At 44.0% G+C, this 24,993-nt stretch overlaps 1 protein-coding gene across 4 annotated transcripts in view; it reads right to left on the bottom strand.

Moving 5' to 3' along the window:
* LOC137521967 (dendrite extension defective protein 1-like) overlaps positions 1 to 24,993 on the bottom strand; it is a 201,484-nt gene that overhangs the window by 99,645 nt on the left and 76,846 nt on the right. For all 4 annotated transcript variants that reach the window (XM_068241939.1, XM_068241940.1, XM_068241943.1 and 1 more), the window contains exons 2-4: positions 9,325 to 9,413; positions 3,504 to 3,590; positions 1,324 to 1,445 (exon numbers count right to left, since the gene is read on the bottom strand). In XM_068241939.1, the coding sequence (XP_068098040.1) occupies positions 1,324 to 1,445; positions 3,504 to 3,590; positions 9,325 to 9,370 (255 nt within the window). In that variant the 5' untranslated portion in view covers positions 9,371 to 9,413. The remainder of the gene's footprint in view (positions 1 to 1,323; positions 1,446 to 3,503; positions 3,591 to 9,324; positions 9,414 to 24,993) is intronic.

Here is a 24,993-nt window from a genome sequence, read left to right as displayed (position 1 = left end):
AGTGTTCACGCATATCTAATAAGCTGATAAATAATATACACTTTATGACAGATTGTAGTAAACAGTAGGCCTTAAAGGGAAGGTTCAGGGAGGGTGGGTAAAAAATAAAAATCAATTTCCACTTACCTGGGGCTTCCGGCGTGGGACGCAGAAGTGCTGGGCCTTGGAGCGCAGAAGATCCCGACCTGGCAGCTGGCCTGGCCAGGTCGGGTCGGCCACCGGAGACCACCGTGAGCCTGCGGAGCGGCGGCGAGGGCACCTCCTGCCTGCCACGGGCTGGAGGAAGCCCCAGGTAAGTGGAAATTGATTTTTATTTTTTCTCCACCCTCCCTGAACCTTCCCTTTAAGCCTTGTGCCTGCTACTACCACAAGGGGCATCTAGATATCCCTATCTAAAAATAAGAGTGAGGTAATGTTACAAAAACGAACATGACTTCATGTAAAATCCCCTACCCAGACGCCATATTGGAAAAATTACAATAAAAAGGCCTGGCAGGCTAGCAATTACAATAAAAAGGCCTGGCAGGCTAGCACATTGGAGCATCAAGCCTGAAACTCTACTGAGATCGATTGAGGCCTAGCAAGAGACTACCTTCCATTGTGATTCTGAAACCCAAGAGAGGTAATATGCAATTATTCTTGGTGAATTTATTGACAATAGCTATACAAGAGTTAAAGACTTGTCATTTTCACACTTCAGCAGTTTTTTGAGTTTTTAGAGAACTTTTTTCTATGTTATTTTTTTTATATACAATCAGTAAGCATTACTGTTCAAATGCAAATGCAAGCTTTGAGATAATTACCAAGCTTTGATTGATTAAGATATATCTACTTTAAGTTCTTTATATAAGAATAGAACTTCATATATCATTTTTTAAGGATAAAGCTATATTGTGTGTAACATACACTGTTCAATTTCGAGACAATAATAATCGATAAAGGATAAAAGCTACACAGTGTATTTTCTATATTGAAATGGACTGGTTTAACTAAAGGAACTTTGAAAAGGTATTTTTGGATGAAAATGTATTTTTGGAATAATTGACAACTACTGGATAGATGTATATTCCTGTATATATATGCGCTTTCTTAACAAGATAATTTTATAAAATTCAACAGCTGAGTGTTGCGTTTTTCTTTCAGAGGTAAACCTGTTAACCTATAAATATTCTGTTTATAGTGAGCACGCACCCACTACTGTCTAATCTTGGTTATGACAACCTCAAGGCTGGCCCTTTGAGGTAGTTGGTAATCATTTTAAGCAGATATCGATCAGATATTTGACAGTCCACTTTAACCACAACAAATATTTGACATACTCACAATCACTTCGGTGTAAGTGTTTCCGAAAACTTTAAAACTTTTATCAGCAGACGCCATAGTTCCAAGGTCATCGCTGTGGTAAGTGCTACAGCCAACTTCAGGTCCATATGGATAAAGAATACCTGCAAATATAAAAACAGACAAACGACTAGAGTTCGGAGAACATTTTTAATTATATATATATATATATATATATATATATATATATATATATATATATATTCACCGTATATACTCGAATACAAGTCAACCTCGTGTATAAGTCGACTCCAATATTCAACCCTCTGAAGCTGGAATTTTTAATTGACTCAAGTATAAGTCTACCCAGCACAGTTATGGCTGCACTTGGGGGACCAGGATGCGTTAATGACTGCACTGCATACAGTATTGCAGCCTTTAACCCCTCCTGTCCCTTAAGTACAGCCAATAACTCCTCCAGGCCCCCAAGTGCTGCAATTATTCATTCCCCTTCCTGAAGCCCAGTATTTCCCTCCTGGCCCTTTCCTTGTTTATTGTTGTGGCCAGGACTTTCAGACCTGTGTTTTCTTGGCATTTACGTTCCTCAAAGTATCACTTACCACAGGGTACATTGCTACAAATGGGAATGTCAGTATTAGTACACACATTACTCAGGGTGCTCAGTGTTGCCCGTGACTCGTGTATAAGTCGACCCCTACACTTTTATGAAGTGAATCAGACCTACATTTCTAGACTTATACTAGAGTATATATGTAACAAACGTGGAAGAGACAGCTGCGGTGAACAGTGATACCACCGTAGCTGCCTCCATCTCCCTGTCTAACGATCTATCCATGCCTCAGGCGTCTAGCATGCCGAGGACGGGTTTGTCAGCAGCACATAGGGTCACATTGTCGCGTGCGTGCACGCACAGAAAGGACCTTTATGCGGGGAGGAGGTGCGTCAACTGACCTGCCGGTTGGCTGATGTCAGAGGAGACGTTCGCCGCTCCTCATTGGTTGATGGGAGTGGGCGTGCCGGAGGGGTCTCCTCTGCTTCCTAAGCCTTGCCGAATCACTTGCAACTTGTCTGCTGTTGCGAATACTTCGTGTTAGCGCTCAGACCTTAGATAGATCCGGTGTGCTTTGATCCGGGAGGAAACCGGGGATTTCACACAGAGATAGGAATTGTTGATAGCTATAATTATAATTGAATTACTGTATATTATCTGTGTATGACTCTAGCTCGTTTTGACTACTCTTCCACTCAGTGATTCTGTACTTCTGCCCATCTGATCCTGCTGCCGACTCTGCCTGTTAAGACCTTCTTGCCTTTGCCTTCTGATTTTGTACTGTATCTGTCTGTCTGTTGCCAACCCGATTAGTCTGACCACTCTACTCTCACCAGAGGGCCCTTGTCTCTGGTGAGGGGCTCTGTACTGTTAGTGCCCACCAGCTCCCCTGGTGAGGTATAGCTAAATCTATCAGTACTAGTGTTGCACCAAGCACTATACATTGCCATCACATTAGCTGTCTGGTAAACTTGTATTATTGGTGATTCTGCAGATCACCATATAATCAGGTATATATCTGTATTATAGGTGATACTGCAGATCACCTAATAATCAGAACTCTGTTACTTGCTGACACATATCGTTACACTGCTATTAAACTATAGTGCCAGACTTTCTCTCTCTCCTGGAAATCGCTGCATGTATTGCTTTAGTCTTCTTGAGCACATAGTTTTACAACCTTGGTGGTAAAGCACAGCTACTAATTTTTTCAGTGAACCTCGAGTGCCTGCCAGTTCTCCCAGAATCTATAGTGCAAATAAAAATGGTTATCCCTGAGGTAAGCCACCTCCCTTTTCTTATTTTATTGCTTTTAACACAGTTTAATTACAACCTAGGCACCTCTTTCCTGCTGTTTTTCTGCATGGTCAGTTTGGTTGCAAAAAGACATCCGTCCAATAAGTTCAACCCAAAAAATAAATAAATAAATGAGTAAAAACTGGATACATTTCAGTCCTTCACCCTCACATATTCTACTTGATCCAGAGTAATTTTTTGCGCCGCTTTGCCTTAAGGGGCCAGAGACAGCTGGTACGGAACGAATTAAGTAGGAAGGACTGTTTGAACAGTGTAAAAGGGTGTTTGACTCATAACAGGAACATTGGTACATATAATATGATTCAAGAATTTTAGGAATGTTTCCGTCTCTTACCATCTCCATAACGAATCTGTGGACTTTGTGGAAAAGTTTCTGCTTCATGAAGATCCTCAAATAGATTTGAAGCCCGTATAGACTCCCCTGAAAAAACAAAAACAAACAAAAAAACATTGTTTTTATGAGTAGCGGTAAAACCAGTTTTGTTTTTAGAAGATAATTACTTTCAGGCGTGAAAGAAAAAAGAGCGCAGTGAAAAAAAGGCCCGGCTTGATAACAAAATGGCGCAGGTGGATAACGAAATCTGATAACGATAAACATCATTGTCAAACTTGGTTAACGATAAATACCATTGTAATTACAGACAGGTAATAATAACGAAAAGATATTAACGTTAACAATCATTGCGTAATTCAATAATACAGCTTAACACAACCCTACTCTCACGCAGAACCCTCCCCTGGTGGTGCCTAACCCTAATTACCGCCCATCCCCCATACCTAACCCTAACCACCCTCATGGTGGTGCCTAACCCTAACAACCCCTCCTGGTGTTGCCTAAAACTAACTGCTGCCCGGGTGGTGGTGCCTAACCCAAACCACTCCCCCTGGTGTTGCCTAACTCTAACCACTCTCTCTGCAGAAACACCCTTTTACACATAGAAACGATAATATCTTTTTAAAATCTGTACATATAAACGAAATAATATGACAAAAACTATAACGCTGCAAGCTTCTAAAACGATAACATACTTCAAAAACTGTAATGTTCTAATGTTGTTAACAATATTTTTCACAGCGCCCTTTTTTCTGCTTTTTTTTTGCCATATTAACATTAAAGTCTGTGGCGGCGCCCTTTTCCGCCACCCATGTCCTGCGCCCTTTTTTCCTGCTACCACCTTGAGAGTTCTTTTCACTTTCTTTATGTAAAATTATCAACCAGTTCAGATTCATGGTCATGACTTTCCTCCTAAAGATTTCAAGATACAAGAATCACGTCCTACACTTAATGCTTCCGCCGCGCGCTCCTGCGTGTTCATGGCCCTGTTGTTCCTGCTTAAAGGGGCACTATGGCAAAACTTTTAAAAATGTAAAATATGTGCAAACATAGACAAATAAGAAGTATGTTTTTTCCAGAGTAAAATGAGCCATAAATTACTTTTCTTCTATGTTTCTGTCACTTACAGTAGGTAGTAGAAATCTGACAAAAGTGACAGGTTTTGAACTAGTCCATCTCTTCATAGGGGATTCTCAGCAAGGCTTTTATTCTTTATAAAGATATTCCCTAAAAAGGATTTAAACGATGATGCTGACCAGCTTCCCTGCTCTCTACGCTCCCACGCCGCCGTCATCCGCTGCCTGGATCTGCCGGTACCGGCCAGTCGGCCGGCGGACGCAGCCAATTCTCCGCAGCCGCATGCGTAAGGGTATGGAGGGAGCCCCTGTGATGCGGACAATTGGCCACGTCTGCCGGAAGTGACGGGACCTGGTAGCGGCAATAGAGGAAGCGGAGGATGGCGGCGTGGGAGTGATCCAGGCTTATGGGGCTGAAAGAAGCCCCAGGTATGTATAAAAGCTTGTTCTATTTTCCCATTCCATTCCTCTCTGGTTCCCTTTAAGCAACTGCCATTCACTAAGTGCTTTTGAAAATAAATACATCCCTGAGAATCCCCTATGAAGAGATGGACTAGTCCAAAACCTGTCGCTTCTGTCAGATTTCTACTACCTTCTGTAAGTGACAGCAATATAGGATAAGAGTAATTTATGGCTCATTTTACTCTGGAAAAAATGTACTTCTTATTTATCTATGTTTGCACATATTTAAAATATTAACATTTTTCGCCATAGTGCCCCTTTAAGCATCAGTTTAAAAGTGAATGATTGCTCTATAGCAGCAATCATTCATTGAAAGTTAATTTTAAAAAAAGTTTAATAGTATCACCTTTTTTCCACTGTAATTAATGTTTAACCCCTACCTAACTGAGTGAACCCTTAAATAACCTATACTTGGCCTTAAAGTGGGCCTGAACTCAGAACTCCTCTCTGCTGTAAAAGACACACAACAGCATAATACCCTTTAAACAAAAAAAAAAATAATTCTTAGGGCTGATCCAAATCCTAAAATCTGTACAGTTTCTCCATCCTGATTCATGGGAGCAGACATATTGTTTAACACCTGTGCTTTCAAATGGGCTTATCTGCTTATCTGCCATAGGCAGTCATGTGACACAGGGGAGAGATCAAGTTACAACTTGTAATTAGACACAAATGAGGGGGAATTACACAGGAATAAACTCTTTAAAGGGACTCCGAGCAGTGCAGAAACTATGGAAAGATGCATATCATTTTGAAGCTCTCTTTCTCCTCTTTCCAACGATATATAAACCGCCGCGGCCACTGCAATTTCGATCACGGAAATATCAAAAACTAAAAGGCGTAGGCCGGCGGTTTATGTGTCGTTGGAAAGAGGAGAAAGAGAGCTTTAAAATGGTATGCATCTTTCCATAGTTTCTGCACTGCTCAGAGTCCCTTTAAATACATACAGGGTGCATTTCTGTTATGTTGTCCTTGTGTCCACTGTCCACTTTAAGATTTATGTAATGCAGGGGTCTCAAACTCGCGGCCCGCGGGCCATTTGCGGCCCTCAATACAATATTTTGTGGCCCTCGCCGGCAAAAGCTTCCTTATAGTTCGCTTCAGTGCTCCTAAGTAATCCACCGCATCCCCGCCGCTAAACGAGAGCTGCAGAGCCCCCAAATCCCCTGGGGGCAATCCGCCGGCATTTCCTGGAAGAGGCAGAGCTGAAGCTTCAGCTCTGCCCCTCCTGACGTCAATCGCCACACGGATCGCCGCCTCTCCCCGCCCCTCTCTGTGAAGGAAAAGTGAGAGGGGTGGGCAGAGGCGGCGATGCATCACAATTGTGAAATTCCTTATGCGGCCCAGCCTCATCCTGACTTTACCTCCTGCGGCCCCCCAGGTAAATTGAGTTTGAGACCCCTGCCCTGATGTAATGGCTGCAGCCAATAGTGATTAGATGAGATCGATACTGTGGCAGTTCAGGAACCCAATACAGTTTTATAGCAATCTCATCCAGTCACTATGGACACACAGACTGGTGATAATGATACGCTGCATGCCCAACTATGATTAAATATGGCATAATTGGTATCATTTTAGTAGGGGTGAGCTTTATCATTATATATATAATAAGGGTGAGTTTTATAATTGTGGCACTTGTCACGTGAAAATTAGGAAGGGTTGAAAATCAAAAAAAAAATATATACATTTTCTACATTTATGCCTATTTTCTATTTTCCCAATGTAAAATGCCAATAAAATGAAATTCTTGGAAACAAAATATTACCCAATGAAAGCCTATATTGTCCCACAAAAAAACAGTATATATATATATATATATATATATATATATATATATATATATATATATATATATATATATATATATATATATATATATATATCGCTTTCATGGCATAAGTAATATAAAAGTTATTGTTGTATTAACCTCCTTGGCGGTAATCCCGTGTGTGACACGGGGTAAGCCGCTGGAGGGTGCCGCTCAGGCCCTGCTGGGCCGATTTACATAATTTTTTCTTCGCTAGCTGCGTGTGCATAACGATCGCCGCCGCTACCCGCCGATTCGCCGCAATCTGCCGCCCCCCCCCCCCCCAGACCCCTTTTGCTGCCTGGCCAATCAGTGCCAGGCAGCGCTGAAGGGTGGATCGGGACACCCGCTGACGTCAGGACCTTGATGACGTCCGTGACGTCATCGCGATCGTCGCCATGGTGATGGGAAGCCCATACAGGGAATCCCGTTCCGAACGGGATTCCCTGCAGGGTAAAAGCGCCGGCGGCGATCGGAGGGGTGGGAGGGATAGCGAAGGGAGGGGGGGGGAAGCATGTAGCTAGAGCTAGGCTAGCTACATGCTTTAAAAAAAAAATTATAAAAAAGTGCTGCGCTGGATTTATTGTGCCGCCAGGGAGGTTAAAGGACCACTAAAAAATTGTAAATTTAAAATACATTATAAATGCATACAAATAAGAAGTACATTTGTTCTACATTAAAATGAGCCATAAATTACTTTTCTCCCATCTTGCTTTCTCTTACAGTAGGTAGTAGAAGTCTGACAGAACTGACAGGTTCTGGACTAGTCCATCTCTTCATGGGGGATTCTCAGGATGGCCTTTATTTTTTTTATATAGACACCCCTTGAAAAAGATTTATATAAAGATGCTGGCCAGCCTCTGTGCTCGCTGCACAGTTTTTTTTAGCATTTGGACGGAGCAACTACCATTCATTAAATGCTTTTGAAAATAAAGAAAACCCTGAGAATCCCCCATGAGGAGATGGACTAGCCCAAAACCTGTCAGCTCTGTCAGATTTCTACTACCTACTGAAAGTGACAGCAAGATAGGAGAAAAGTAATTGAGGGCTCATTTTGCTCTGCAATAAATTTACTTCTTATTTGTATGTGTTTACATATATTTTACGTTCAAAAAGTTCCTCCGCACACCTTCCATAGGTTAAAACCAAATACTTTATTAAATCATCACAGAAAATATGCTGTTCCAATTTTTGCTATTTTCTCTGATGATTTAATAAAGTATTTGGTTTTAACCTATGAAAGGGGTGCGGAGGTACTTTTTGAACATTTCTACTGCTTCAGGACTGGCTGCCTCTTTTCTCCAGCACCCTTCCAGCTAAAGACAAGGCACGTATTCTCAGGTGAGGTTGAGCTGTCAATTTTTTGTATTTTGATACATATATCATTTTACAATTCTTGCGATAGTGGTGCTTTTATAGTGGCTGTTAAAATGCCAACACTCGCAGGAATCTTAAAGGTTAAAAACCCAGGAATGCAATCGTTAAAGACGCATGGGGGATAACAAACCCTGTTATTGTGGTACTCATGTCCTGAACCCCAATGTCCCACTAATAAAAAAAATTTTTTTAGTATAGCCAGCGCTAAGAACGAGGTGTGTGGCATTGTTCAGAGGCATTGTTCAAATCACACTGCTGTTTACAAATTCATGACAGCCTGCATGAGAGGGACGGAGGTTGTACTGCGGGCTGCGAGTATCGGCCTGGCCAACATCACGAGGGAGTTTTACAACTATATGAAATGCCGTTGCACAGCTAGCAGTCCCATTACAGCCTCTGTCCTGTCATGAATTTGCAAACAGCAGTGTGATTTATTTTTTAAGGCTGCTTTCACAGTAAGACGTTACAGGCGCACATTAGTGCAGCCTGTAACGCAGCTCACCGCACAGCAATGAAAAATCAATGGGCTGTTCACAGTGCCCACGTTGCGTTGCACGTTCAAACAAAGTGCTGCATGCTGTGCGTTATACTGGCTAAGCCGCGTTAGACTGTTTGCACATGCTCAGTAATGTTGGAGGAGGAGGTCTCCCCTCCTCCTCCTCTGCGGCCAGCCACATGGCTAATTAATATTCACTGCACTCAGTGACGTGCAGTGTTTACTTCCTGGAGCGGCCGCTCTGCGCGGCGATTGGCCGGCGGGACCACGCGATGCGGATCCCGTGGTTTCCGCATCCCATAGCATAAAAAAGGCGCACCAAAAGCTGCATAACGCGGCTCTTGGTAGCGTCCTCCTACAACACCACCAGGCGTTTGTTAGGGGCACGTTATGCGACCTATAACATCCCCTAAAACTCAACGTCCTGGTGGGAAGGAGGCCTAACTCATTCTTAACCCTTTCCATTTTACTAGCTTTTTTTTCAGTATAAATTATTTTTAGTTTTATTTTTTTATAAATGTCACGATAGTGCTCCTTTTAAAAAATAAAATGTTGCAACGAGTTAAAAGTCTGTAACATACAAAGTGAATTGTTGCTCACCTAGTAGGGTAGTAAGGAGTAGAAATATCATATGAGGAGGATCCATCTCTTGACTCTAACCTGCTCGGGAATTCATCCACTTGCCACACCTTTTAAAAGAACAAAATATCACTCCGTTATCTGTATAGATCATATTTATTGCTGGCTGGATGAAATATAGTTTATATATTAAGGTTCTCCATGGGTAGAAGATGCTGATTAGACTGCAAATGATATTGGAAAGTTGGTTTGCTTTCAAACAGTATTGCCCTCTTAGGCAGGGTGAAAACGTATTTGAATCATGGGCGTTTTACCCATACAGGGAAACATGCACTGCCACATAGGGATTCTCATTCGGATTTTGCAGAATTGAAATTCCTCTTGCCTTGCAGCGCTGGGTCCCTGGTTCAAATCCCAGCCAGGTCAACATCAGCAAGGGGTTTGTATATTCTCCCCGTGTCTGTGTGGGTTTCCTCCGGGCACTCTGGTTTCCTCCCACATCCCGAAAAACATACAGATAAGTTATGTACAGCAGGAGAAATCTAGTAGGGAATCATTTGTGCACATATTATTTATACTGAAGCTAACATCTTCCTTTGCTATAAAATTGCTTGTGTATTTTAGTCCACATTGTGGAGCTCTGCACATCTATTGCAGATAGAAAACACTCCGTACAGTGCTGCGTAATATGTCGGCGCTATATACATAAATAAATGACCGCAACTCTGTAGTTTTAGCCGACTCACAAAACTCGAAAGTATATGGCCAACCAGAGAATGCAAAAGATGACTAAAAGAACACTACTCGGAGATCGGAAAACGGAAGTCGGAAATCGGATTTTGGTGTAAATACTGCATTGCCACAACTCTGTAATTTTAGCCTAATAACAGAACTCAGAAGTATTTGGCCAATCAGATCATGCAAAAAAATGACAAAAAACACTTCTTAGAAAACGGAAATCGGAAAATGACAATCGGATATCCGCGGAATGGGCATTGCAGAAAGAGGTATTTCTGCGCAGTCAGGAATTGGCATTCCCGGCTATCCCTACTGCCGCACATATAATTATATGCAATGTAATGGGGGGGGGGGGGGGGGGTTGCATTTGTCCACATTCCATTTCTTACTTTTCCTCCTTGCTAAAAAAAAATCATCTTTTCTGTTTTGTTTTGTTTTCTTCAAGCATCCGACCAGTGTTTACAATTCAGATGCACTTTGATGCAAAAAAAAAATCACATGCCGAAAACACAAAAGGGAATAATAATAGAGTGGTGGAAAAATGAAAAACCACCCATGATTAGAGATGACCCGAACGGTTCGTCGGCGGACAGTACCTGGCAAATTTCAACTGTTTGCGTTCTTCGCGAATTGCGAACATATGACATGTTTGACCCGCCCCCTATACATCCTCATTGAGCTAAACTTTAACCCCTTACCTCACAGTCAGCAGACACATGGCAGCCAATCAGCTAGCAACTCCCTCCTGGATTGATCAAAAAGCAGTTGAGGTTGCCATATTGGATCAATTCTCTGCTGGCTGCTGACTGTTAGTGAGAGCAGGGGCAGACTTGCTGCAGATAGGTAGGGAAAGCATTAGCTAGGCCTGTGTTCCTTACTTGCTATGAAAGCACCCCAAACAGCCCTGCACTGGAGAACAACATGAGCCTCTTTTCTTTGCTACTAATGTTCTGTTTCTCAGCTATACTTACAAACAATTCATTATAGCATACGCTTACTTTCACTGCAGGTTTTCTTTACAGCACAGTACTAAAATGTTGTTTTTTATTAAATCTTTTCATACCCTCCTAGCTAACCTTAACATGAATCACCCAACCACCAAAAAGCTATACTCTGAGCTATACTCTCCGGGCGCACGGAGCCTCAGAAGAAGCTCATCTCAGAGCGAAACAGCTGTCAGGCGGACTGCTGCTCCCACACTACCCCACAGCTAGGAACAGTAAGGGTATGTCATTGCATGTATAGAATTGATGGACCTGTCTGTATGATCAGATGAATGGATACAATAAATGACAAATATGCTTAACCTTGACATGTAGTGCCGGATGGTTCAATCTTCTTGCTACATATACACTTGATGTTTGCTTCAGCATCCTGAGCACACAGAAGGTAAATACCCTGATCCCTCCTGATCTAACTGTCACCTTTAGGCTAGTCCCATGACCGCAGTGACAGTCTGTCTTTTTTTTCTTTATTTTTTGATTGTTTGATATTTGTTATGACCTATTGCTTTCCTGACTATTCCTCTGCTCTCTGATTCGGTACCACGCATATCTGATATTCCGTTGCCAACCCCTGCCTGTCTTGGATACCGAATCAGCTTTCTGTCTTTGTACTTTGTCTGTCCGTGTGTTGCCGACCTCGAGAGCTATCTCTCCCCTTAAGAGATAGTCTCCAGATCTGTCAGTGACATCCACCTTCAGGTGTCACTCACTCTCTGGTCCTTACTACCTTCAGCCTGACTCCACCCCTTGGAGAGTCTCAGGCTGCTGGGAGGTTTCTGTATTTCTGTACTCTCTAAGTGCAGTATTGCCCATACTGCCTATAATCACCTGCTCTGCAGGTGCGTTACTCAAAGTCATACTGTTACACCAAACACTCACGATTACATACAGGTGTCCAGAGGTTAGTACTATATCTGTATTATTGGTGATTCTGCAGATCATCCATAATCAGGTATATATCTGCATTCTTGGAGATACTGCAGATCACCAATAATCAGATTATCTCTGTGTACTGACACCGATCGTTACATTAGCAGTGTAAAAATGGCAGCAATTTAAATATTCCCCTTGAAAATCAACAAATGAATTTTGATTGGCTATTATAGGCTCCACCCACTTTACTGAATATTTATCAGTCACCCAGTGATCATCTGGGCAAAGTTTGAGAACGCTGCCATTAAGAGTGTAAGAATGGCTGCAGTTTATATATTCCCAGTAAAATTTGTTTTTGGCTCTGCCCACTTTTTTGTAACCTGGACACACAGTCACTCAATGACCAATTTTGAGAGCTTTGGGGTCCTTGACATCAATAATTTGTATTTTCCCAGTGAAATGAAACAAATGGCTGTGACTCCGCCCCCTTTTCTGAATTTGAATCCCAGTGACCCATTGACCAACTGTACCAGGTTTGAGTATTGTGCCATTAACAGTGAAAGAATGGCAGCAATTTCAATATTCCCCTTGAAAAACAACAGATGAATTAGCTTTTTTAGGCTCAACCCACTTTTCTGAATATTAATCCCAGTCACCCTGTAACCAGCTGTGCAAAGTTTGAGAACCCTGCCATTAACAGCGAAGAAAGGCTGCAGTTTACGTTTTCCCAGGGAAATCTGTTTTTTTTTTACTCTGCCCACTTTTTGTAATCTTGACACACAATGACCAAGTTTTGAGCTTTCGGGTTCTTGGCATCAAAATGGTGTTGAATGGAAGCATTTTATCCAGCATAGAAATCTGATTGTTTTTTGTGGCTCCGCCCCTTTACTGCATTTGAACCCCAGTCACTTAAAGACCGACTGTAGCAGGTTTGAGGCCTCTACCATTAACAGTGTAAGAATGGCAGCAGTTTCAATATTGCCCTTGAAAATCAAAAAGTGAGTTTTGATTGGCTGTTGTAGGCTCCACCCACTTTCCTGAGTATTAATTCCAGTCATTCAGTGACCAACTGTGTCAAGTTGAGAACCCTGCCAATAATAGAATGGCTGAAATCAATCTAACAAATCTGATTGGCTGTTTATGGCTCTACCCCCTTTAGTGAATTTGGACCCCAGTCACCCAATGACTGTTTTAGGTTTGAGGCCTCTGCCATTAACAGTGTAAGAATGGTAGCAATGTAAATATTCTACTTGAAAATCAATAGATTGATTTTGATTGGCTGTTCTAGGATCCACCCACATTTAAGAATATCAATCCTAGTCACCCAGTGACCAACTGTGTCAAGTTTTAGAACCCTGCCATTAACAGTGTAAGAATGGTTTATATTTTCCCATGTAAAAAGTTAGTTGTTTTTGGCTCCCCTCCCCCTCCCCCCACTGTCTCTATCCTTGACATACAGTCACTCAATGACCAAGTTTATGAGCTTTGGAGTCCTTGGCATCAATAAGTTGCAATTTCCCACTGAAATTAAACAAATCTGATTGGCTGTTTGTGGCCCACCCCCTTTTGAGAATTTAAACCCCAGTCTCCCAGTGACTGACTGACTGACTGTACCAGAATTGAGTCCTCTGCCATTAAAAGTGTATGAAGGGCAGCAATGTAAATAATCCCCTTGAAAATCAATCAATCCCAATCACCCAGTGACCAACTGTGCCAAGTTTGAGAACACTGCCATTAACAGTGTAAGAATGGTTGCAGTTTATATTTTCCCATGTAAAAAATGTAGTTGTTGGCACCACCCACTTTTTCTAACCTTGACATACAATCACTCAATTACCAAGTTTATGAGCTTTGGGGTCCTTGGTATCAATAATTTGTATATTCCCATTGAAATTAAACAAATCTGATTGGCTGTTTGTGGTTCCGCCCCCTTTCAGAATTGGAACCCCGGTTACTCAGTGACCAACTGTACTAGGTTTGAGGCACCTGCTATTAACAGTGTAAGAATGGCAGCAATTTAAATATCCCCCTTGAAAATTAACAGGTGAATTTTGATTGGCTGTTGTAGGCTCCACCCATTTTCCTTAATATTAATCCCAGTCACCCAGTGACCAACTGTGCAAAGTTTGACAACCCTGACATTGACAGTATAAGAGTGGCTGCAGTTTATATTTTCCCAGTGAAATTTGTTTTTGGCTCCACCCACTTTTTGTAACCTTGACACACAGTCACTCAATGACCAAGCTTGTGAGCTTTCGGGCTCCTGGCATCAAAAATGTGTGAATGGAAGCAGTTTATCCACCAAGGAAATTCGATTGGCTGTTTGTGGCCCCGCCCCTTAGTGAATTTGGACCCCAGTCACCCAATGACCCCAGTCACCAAATTGTAGCAAGTTTGACGCCTCTGCCATTAACAGTGTAAGAATGGCAGCCGTTTAAATATTCCCCTTAAACATCAATAGGTGAATTTTAATTGGCTGTTGTAGGCTCCACCCACTTTCCTGAATCTTAATCCCAGTCACCCAGTGACCAAGTGTGAAAAGTTTGTGTACCCTGCGATTAACTGTCTAAGAATGGTTGCAGTTTACATTTTCCCATTAAAAATGAATGGCTGAAATTTGATTGGCTGTTTTATGCTCCGCCCACTTTTCCTGAATTTGTAACCTCGTTCACCAAGTGACCAACTGTACCAAGTGTGGGGACTCTGGCTTGAATACTGTGAGAATGGCAGCCTTTTCCATTTTTTCCATTGACATGAATGGGTGACATGAATGGGTGAAATCTAATTTTCTGTTTGTAGCTCCGCCCAGGTGTGCAGGGGGGACGCGAGCCCCCCAGAACACATCATCCCAGGTAGCAAGGAATCTGCATACCAAGTTTCGTTCAAATCGGTCAAGCCATTTTCGAGTGATCGCATCACACACACACACACACACAAGCACACACACACACACACACACGCACACACACACACAGTAATACACACGCACACACACAGTAATACACACACACACACACACACACACACACACACACACACACACACACACACACACACACACACAGTAATACACACACACACACACACAAACACACACACACACTGTATACAGACACACACACACACACACACACACACACTCACACAGTAATACACACACACACAGTAATACACACACACACACACACAGTAATACACACACAGTAATACACACACACACACACACACACACACACACACTGTATACACACATAGTAATACACACACACACAGTAATACACACACACACACGCACACACACACACACACACACACAGTATACAGACACACACACAGTAACACACACACACACACACACACACACAGTAATACACACACACACGCACGCACGCAGTAATACACACATACACACACACGCACGCGCACACACACACACACACACACACAGTAATACACACACACACACACACACACAGTAATACACACACACACACACACACACACACACACACACACACACACACACACACTGTATACAGACACACACACACACACACACACACACACACACACACACACACACACACACACACACACACACACACACACACACACACAGTAATACACAGTAATACACACACACAGACACACACACAGACACACACACACACACACACACTACACACACACACTACACACACACACTACACACACACACACACACACACACACACACACACACACACAGTAATACACAGTAATACACACACACACACACACACACACACACACACACACACAGTAATACACACACACACTGTATACAGACACACACACACGCACACACACACACAGACTGTATACAGACACACACACACACACACACACACGATTTTATATATATATATATAGATTGTGTTTGTAGTGTAGCTGCATTTCTCAGTGTCTGTGTGTTAGTGCACAGCACAGACAGCACATTGGCACAGAGCCGCACATGTGCCCACTTACAATGACATCGAATTGTGTGCCACATATAAGCACCTTTATTCCACTACTGCTGCAGGGCCTGTGTTATTATCACTATATTGTGTTTGTAGTGTTGCTGCATTTCTCAGTGTCTGTGTGATAGTGCACAGCACAGACAGAGCACACTGACACAGCGCCACACACGTGTCGCACAAGCACAGTTTTACCACTAGTGCTTGAGGTTTATTATCACTTTATTGTGTTTGAACTGTTGCGTATCTCGGTGTGTTACACTACACAGCCCACTGACAACCAGAGCCGTATACACTACTGCTATTGTCGCTGCCATATTCAGTTGCAGGCACCTCCACTGCATTACTTTTCACTTGTTGCAGGTGCAGTACCCCAATAAAAAAAATGCCAGGCAGAGGCAGGCCACCCCGCAAGTGTCCTTGAGGTCGTGCTGCTGTGATTTCCTGCGGCCCGGGAAGAATGCACAGTGTTCAGAGGGCACATACCCTCAACCCCCCAAAATTATGAAGACGTGGTTGACTGGCTTACACAGCGCACCACATCTTCTACAGATTCCGCGCGGAGCCTCCTTGATGCACCGTCCTCCTCCTGCTCTGCTTCTGGTACCCCCCAAAATTCTGAAGATGTGGTTGACTGGCTTACACAGCGCACCACATCTTCTACAGATTCCGCACGGAGCCTCCTTGATGCACCGTCCTCCTCCTGCCCTTCTTCTGGTACCCCCCAAAATTCTGAAGACGTGGTTGACTGGCTTACACAGCGCACCACATCTTCTACAGCTTCCGCACGGAGCCTCCTTGATGATGCACCACCCTCCTCCTGCCCTTCTTCTGGTACCCCCCAAAATTCTGAAGATGTGGTTGACTGGCTTACACAGCGCACCACATCTTCTACAGATTCCGCACGGAGCCTCCTTGATGCACCGTCCTCCTCCTGCTCTGCTTCTGGTACCCCCCAAAATTCTGAAGATGTGGTTGACTGGCTTACACAGCGCACCACATCTTCTACAGATTCCGCACGGAACCTCCTTGATGCACCGTCCTCCTTCTGCTCTGCTTCTGGTACCCCACAAAAACGGAGCACCACCACTGGCAACACAGCTACTCCACATGATATGTCAGTGGAGTTATTCATACATGATGCCTTTAGTGATACACTTGGGGTCAGCCAGCCAACACGTCCTTCAACATGTGCTGTTGCCACCCGAATGCCGACATTCCAAAGCTCACCAGTGGGGCATTTTTTTGTTTGTGTGCCTCTGATACCAGCAATTCCATCTGCAACCTTTGCCAAAAGAAACTTGTGGGAAGTAGTGTCGTGGAAGTCGAGTCGTGGGAAGCCCAACACCCAACTAGGGACAACTGTTTTGCGAAGGCACCTGATCACAAAACACAAACACCAATGGTACGCACACATTCATAAAAGCAGCACACAAATGTAATAACTGTAGAAATTATTTTTTATAAATTTGACAAACATGCCCTAAGAAAAACAAAAGAAGAAAATAGGTTGTACTGTGAGCCAGTCTGCTTGCTACCATCATCAAGTTCTATAAATAACTGCCCATCCCATCCAGGCCTCTGGTACAGGTGACATCATGATGCGGCACCACACTGGTCCATTCACTTGAGCATAACGCACAGACGTAATAACATTTTCTTGTAAATGACACTGACATTTAAACAAAACAACAACTTTTTTGAATGAATAACAATGCCTAAGCTGGTCTGTTCAGTTGAGCGTTTATGCAGCACCAGCACAGCTAAGGGCCTTGCAGACCTGTTACCACCCAATCTCGTGTGGCTGCATGGTTGCATACACTGGCGTAGGGATCACTATAGCAACCATAGCATTTGTTATGGGCCCCGGAGCCCTTAACCACAACAGGGGGCCTGACTGTCCTGCTACCTATTTTTGTTTTTTTGCCTTTTTTTTTTTCTTAATCTATAAGCTCACAGCCGGCCAGCTTTGCCAGAGTGACATGCCCCATTTCAGGGGCCCCCGGCCCCCCGCTGCTGCTCATTGCAGAGAGGCTGGCAGGTGGAATGGGACTATTTTTCCATCCGCTACCTCTCTACATATTTCGTTCTGACCTGCCTGGGCCGGAACTCAGAAGAGCAGCACTGGTTGTGCCCCCCACCCCTGTGGGGGACTCCGCCCCCTCCCTCATGACCCCACCCCTTGCTCGTAGCTCCTCCCCCTGCTTGCCTGTCTGGTCAGTTACAACACCAAAAAGAGGGAGCAATGGCCGTGAGGCACACTGATGGAGTGAGAGAGGAGCTGCAGGGGGACTCTCTGACCAGCAGCTAGCAGGACATTAAAGAGGTGGGTTTTACAAATTCTCTTAGCACACAGAGGCTGGGTTTGCATATAATGCCCAGCCTCTGTTACTATACTGTTCCCCCCAGCCCCCCCCTGCACTCTGCTGTGCCCCCAAAATATAAACCGCCGTGCTAGCGATACACAGCGTGTCGCTAGCAGGCTGTTTACATGTAAACGTCACTCTCCGCTGATCCCCTGCCTCCTCTATAGCCCCCCTGGGGTGATGGCACTATGGTGGCCTCAGCAGCTGACGTTGAAGGGCATGTTGGCTGGCTGTCCATAGGTGGCGATACATGGCGCTGGACACTGCCACCAGCTGTTTCTGACAACGAGCTCCCCTGCTTCTTTCAGCAACTCGTCTCCTCTTACTCCTCTCTGACTCCCCCTCTGAACTGTCCCCTTGGTCATCTTGTCTATTAGGATCCCACGTGGCATCTGTATCATCATAATCATCCTCCCCAGCTTTGCTTGCCTCAGACACCTTATAAACTGCACCAACAGCAGGTTCTTCATCATCCTCCTCCTCACACCTTATGTCCATAGTCGCCTAACTCAGACATATGAGGTGGTGTAACTTGCTTAGCGCCTTCATCTTTTTGTAACAATAATGGCTGTGATTCAGTTAATTCCCCACGAAATAACTACTTCAAAGTGTCAAATGCAACGGATGTGGTAGTAGTAGCGCTGTTGGCTGCGGAAGATGAGGTTTTCTGTGTTAAATAGTCAACCACGTCCTGAAAATCTTGAGAGTTGATGGGACGTGCCTTCTTCTGAGCACTATACTTTGGTCCAGGGCTGCACAAAATCACGTCAGCACAACCTCAAACAGACCTGCCGGGTGGCCTGCCTCCGGGTCTGCCTCTGGCTCTGTCTCTGCCTGTTGTTTTGTCCATATCGGGGGAGAGGGGGGGGTAAAGTGAAAGGTATGCACTGACTTGACTAATACAATGTGCAGTCACACAGGTGCAGTGAAAGGCATGCAATGACTGCTATTACAATACAATGTGCAGCTGTCACAAACATGCAGTTAACAGGTATGCACGGACTGGTATATTAAACAGCGTGCGGTCACACAGTACTGTTAACAATTATGCAATGACTAGTATTACACATTTGCAGCTGTCACACAGGTACCGCGAACAGGTGCAGTGACTGGTGATATATAACACTGCATGGGCTCATGTAGGTAGGTAGGTGCACTGAACATGTGGGTATGCAGTGATTGGTATTACAAATGTGCAGCTGTCACACACACAGGTACCGTGAACAGGTGCAGCGACTGGTGGTATATACAATTGCGTGCACTCACGTAGGTAGGTAGGTGCACTGAACAGGTGGGAATGCAGTGATTGGTATTACAAATGTGCAGCTGTCACACACACAGGTAGTCACTGAATGTGCTGGGCCTGGCAGTGGCACAGTAGGAATTACCAAGGGGCCAAGGTCCAGCAGCAGCTGCAACTGACTGACAGGGCTGTATATGCAACACAAGTGTCAGTGGGACACACACACAAAAAAAAATAGATCACAAGAACAACATTCGCTCTCAAAAGGGTTGTTGAGGATGATGAGTGCTTTTTAGCAATACGTATCAGCAAGAAGGAGCAACCTAACAAGCGTAATACAAGGGCCTAACTAAGCTTTCCCTAAGGCCTAGTGCAAACCAAAAAACGCTAGCAGATCCGCAAATTGCTAGCAGATTTTGAAACGCTTTTTCTTATTTTTCTGTAGCGTTTCAGCTAGCATTTTGCGGGTTTGTGAAGCGTTTTTGGTGTTGCAGATTTCATGTATTGTTACAGTAAAGCTGTTACTGAACAGCTACTGTAACAAAAGACGCCTGGCACTCTGAAGTGCCGTTTTTCAGAGTGGTTTGCGTTTTTCCTATACTTAACATTGAGGCAGAAACGCCTCCGCAATCCAAAATCTGCAGCAGCACGGGAGTATGCGTTTCTGCAAAACGCCTCCCGCTCTGGTGTGCACCAGCCCATTGAAATACATTACCCTAGTGGATCCGCACCCGCAAGCGGATCGCAAACCGCAGCCGAACCGCTCTGGTGTGCACTAGCCCTATGTCAGCAGGTTCTCTCCCTTCTCTAATTACTGCAGCCACACGAGTGAGTGAAATGGCTGATGCTGCCTGCATTTTATAAGGGGGGGGCTCAAGGAGGGAGTGTAGCCTGATTGGCTACCCTGTGTCTGCTGACTGTGATGTAGAGGGTCAAAGTTGACCCTAAAGATGTAGTATAGGGGGCGGGTCGAACTCGCATATAGTTTGCGGTTCACCGCGAAGGCAAACCACCCCCGAACCACCAAGTATGCTTTACAGTGCATTTAAGGGTGATGTCACAGCACAACGGAATAAAGGTGCCACTGCCGGTAATCTTCCTGCTTTTCCCATGCCCACGCAGGCAAGGACAGGAAGCTCTAGCAATCTCATGGTGATGTCGGACATGCGGACATTTTTTACTTCAACGCCTCGCCTTAGCCCTTCTGGATCCACCCTCCACCAACGCCTCGACTGGCAGTTGGCCGACTACCTGCCTTAAATTCGGATATAGACACTCTGAGCAGCGATGAACCCCTGGACTACTGGGTGCACAGGCTTGATCTGTGGCCAGAGCTGTACCAATTTGCCATCCAACTTCTGTCTTGCCCTGCCTCAAGCGTCTTATCAGAAAGGACCTTCAGCACAGCTGGAGGCATTGTCAGTGAGAAGAGAAGTCGCCTAGATCAAAAAAGTGTTCAGTACCTCACCTTTATCAAAATGAATGAGGCATTGATCCTGGAGGGCTACTGCCCGCCCGAAGACGAAGTCAGTCCCCACACACAGCATCTCTGCCTGCATGCCGTGTGACTGCCTGCCCGAAGACTAAGTCATTCCTCACACAACATCTCTGCCTGCAGGCCGCTTGACTGCCTTCTCCGTCACCACCAACAGGGTCCAGGACTCCAGGTGGATTCCTAAATTTTTAAGGCCGCTGCTAGCAGCAGCCACTATAATACTTTTTCTGATGCGTGTGCATGCCTGCCTAATTTTTCTGGCTGCACTGCGGCTGCAACAACAAAACAAAGGGCATGTACATGTGCCAATTCCCCTTCATGATGGTTACCTTGTCGCGGAGAAAGGGCTTGCGTATCTCAATGAATCAATGACCTATATGAGTGTCTTAGGGGGCATACCCAAGATAATAAGGTTGTTGCTTTATTGTGGGCAGATCAAATTCAATCAGCTGGACAGTCACTGTTGTTCTGTCTTTGAGATACCTCAGCCCGACCATATGGGCTGGAAAGCCGCCATCACCTTCACTCTCGCCAACGTGCGCACCACGGCCATCTGTTTGCGATACGTTACACAGTGAGTTTGGTCTGTCAGTGTAAAGCAGTACACTACTTACACTACCTGTTGATGTTTTCAAGCACTTTAGGCCTCCAATTTAGGAATGCAATGTGATTTCTGCCCATTAGGGCTTATAACTTGCTGTGAGTCAAATCTGTAATTTTCCCCGGGACTTTTGGCATGTATCCAACTCCGTCATGCCCCCCTCCAGGTGTTAGACCCCTTGAAACTAGAGATAGCTCAAACCTCTGATTTTTGGTTTGCGGATCGCGAACACGAACTTCCACAAAAGTTTGCAAACTGGCATAGACTTCAATGAGCAGGCAAACTTTCAAAACCACAAACACTGTTTTTGGCCACAAAAGTGATGGAAAAGATGTTTCAAGAGGCCTAACACCTGGAGGGGGGCATGGGGAGTAGGATAGATGCCAAAAGTCCCTGGGAAAATTATGGATTTGACGCACAGCAGAGTTTTAAGGGCAGAAATCACATTGCATTGCTAAATTATTAGGATTATAACCCTGCTGTGCTGCTTTTGAAACATCTTTTCCATCACTTTTGAAGCCAGAAACAGTGTTTGTAGTGTTTCAAGTTCACCTGCCCATTGAAATCTATGGCGGTTCGCAAAGTTCGACGATTTGCAAACCTTTTACGGAAGTTCGCAAACGCGGTTCGTGAACTTAAAATTGGAGGTTCGCGACATCTAGGGGCCAGATCTTCTACAGATTAGCGATGTTATCTACAAATACTTTACCAGCCCTTCTTTCTTTCTTTCTTTCTTTAAATATGGACTGTCTATGCATCGGAGTCCCAACAATTCAGCAATGACTAATTTTGTTTTGTTCTTGTTTTACAAAAGAAAAAGCTAATATGGATAAATAGTGGTCGGACCTTCAACAATGCAACCTATTCTGTATTTCTTTTGTATGATTCTTCCTGTATTCAAACTTTTATTGTAACACTAACATCTTGGTTTGAAAAATGACAATATATAGTTGTTATATTGCTATCTTTAAATAAAAATTATAAAAAAAAAAAAAAAAAAATGTGATGGAAAAATGGCTTTTAAACTCAGAAAAAAATAACAGTTTTAGGCTACTTACACACCAGGACGTTGCGTTTAGGGGACGTTATAGGGCACATAACGTGCCCCTAACGCAACGCCTGGTGTTCTCTGATGTGGACGTCAGAGTGAGCCGCGTTGTGCAGCTCACTCTGGCGTCCGTGATGCCATGATGCGCACTCTTGGACACATGCGGCATCATGTGGTCCCGCCAGCCAATCGCCACACAGAGCGGCCGCTCCAGGAAGTAAACACTGCACGTCACACCGTGCAGTGAATATTAATTAGCCATGTGCCTGGCCGCTCTCCACTCCTCCCCAACACTACTGAGCATGTGCGCACAGTCTAACGCGGCATAGAGCACAGCATGCAGCACTCTCAACGGATGTGCTGCGTTACAATGTAACGCAACGTGGGCACTGTGAAAAGCCCATTGATTTTTCATTACTGTGCGGTGGGGCTGCGTTACAGGCTGCACTAACGTGTGCCTGTAACGTCCCACTGTGAAAGCAGCCTTAGGGCTCAAACCCACCAAAACGATTTTTTGAGCGTTTAGGGAGCAATTCAAACTGCCAGCGATTTCCCTAAACGTTCAGCTAATGTTAATGGATGGGCCAAATTCCACTGGAGCGATTGCAATTACCAAAATCACAAATGCAGGACATGCAGCATTTTTAGCGTTTAGCAATTAGCGTTAGCGTTTCTTCAATGTAAAGTATATAAACGCTGGCATAATTGCTCGTCAAAACCTACAGAGAGCGATTTGCTAGCATTTTTAAATTACTACACAATGTAAAAAAAAAATTAATTAAAAAGGACAAATCAGAATTAAAACCGCTAATCGCAAATCACTACACAATCGCTGGCAAAAAGCAGACACTTTTTAAAAATGCTACCAAATTCGCCAGCAATCGCACATGAAATCGCTTACAAATCACTCATTAAAAACACTAGCGATTGCGATTAGCGATAGTGTTTTGTAGTGGATTCCAGCCAGGCCTAAAACTATTTTTCCTTTGCAATAGGAAAATCGTTTCCAGCAGTTCTTTGTCAAACTTTTAATCGGCCGATGATAATCTTGCAAATCAGTCTTGTTTAGCTGGCTCATTTGACACAATCATAAAAAAGTAAAAAAAAGATTATATTTACTATAAGTTTCTCTTAATGATTGTTTTTATGGAAAATCCTTGTAGAACATTTTCCAGGAATCTCTTCAGCAGGATTTACAGTAGTCCGTTATAATGGGCATTGGAGACCGGCCATAGACTTTAATACAAAGCCTGCATGCAGCAAGTTAGAATAACGCGATCTTTTGCAGCACAGTACTGTGAACAGCCGTACAGAATTGTATGGGCAGCGAGTTTGCATGCAGAATTATTCTGCAATGCAAATGAGTACTGTGAAATGGCCCTGAGGGCTGGAACCCACAGGAGCGCTTTTGGCAGCGTTTTGGCAGCGTTGCGATACGCTAGCACTTTGCCAAAACGCTGGGCCAATGTTAATGGATGGGGCAACTTCCACAGGAGCGTTTGCGTTTCTCAGAAACGCAAACGCAGGACGTGCAGCATTTTGGGAGCGTTAGCACTTCAATGTAAAGTATTGAAACGCTAGCGGAAACGCTCAGCAAAACCTAAACTGAGCAGTTTTGCTAGCGTTTTGCGGTTCAGCACACTGTAACAAAATGAAAAATAATTCACAGGACCAATCAGGATAAAAACGCAAAACGCTACGCAACCGCTGAGCAAAAAAATACAATGTTGCAAAACGCGACCGCAAACGCGCATGAATCCGCTTGCAAACCGTTTAGACAAAACTCTAGCGGTAGCGTTTCGCGTTTGCTGTTTTCAGTGGGTTCCAGGCCTGAGGGTGCCTCCACACTTATCCCTGGCCATGCATTTTTTGGCTGTTTTTTTTTTTTCTTGTATGTTTTTTCATGTTTTTCTGCCTTGTGTTCGTTTTTGCATCCAATTTTTTTTTTGTCTGCAGTTGCCAGGCAGCAGCAAGCGCCCTACAGAAGGTAAAAGAAAAAATCATGCGCAAAAATATTTGCTAAAGAACACAAATTTAAAAGAGAAAAAAATATTTCATTTTTCACTATGATAAGTGTGAACCCTGTCTAAAGGTGGTCAGATGTTGCAAATTTTATTTATTTTTTATTTGATTTAGCAAAACCGATACAATTTGTTGGTTGATTGACTGAAAGTTCTGAGGAAGTTGTTCAAGGTCATACACACACACACATGAAGGGCTGTGCACACCAGAGCGGTTCTGGAGTGTTTTTTAAAATGCTTGCGGGGGAAAACCGCTTGGCTAATGAAAGTGAATGGGATGGTGCACACCAGTGCGGTTCGTTT

The sequence above is a fragment of the Hyperolius riggenbachi genome, chromosome 6 (genome assembly GCF_040937935.1).
Source record: "Hyperolius riggenbachi isolate aHypRig1 chromosome 6, aHypRig1.pri, whole genome shotgun sequence".
Lineage (NCBI taxonomy): Eukaryota > Metazoa > Chordata > Amphibia > Anura > Hyperoliidae > Hyperolius > Hyperolius riggenbachi.
This window is presented reverse-complemented; position numbering and strand designations above follow the sequence as displayed.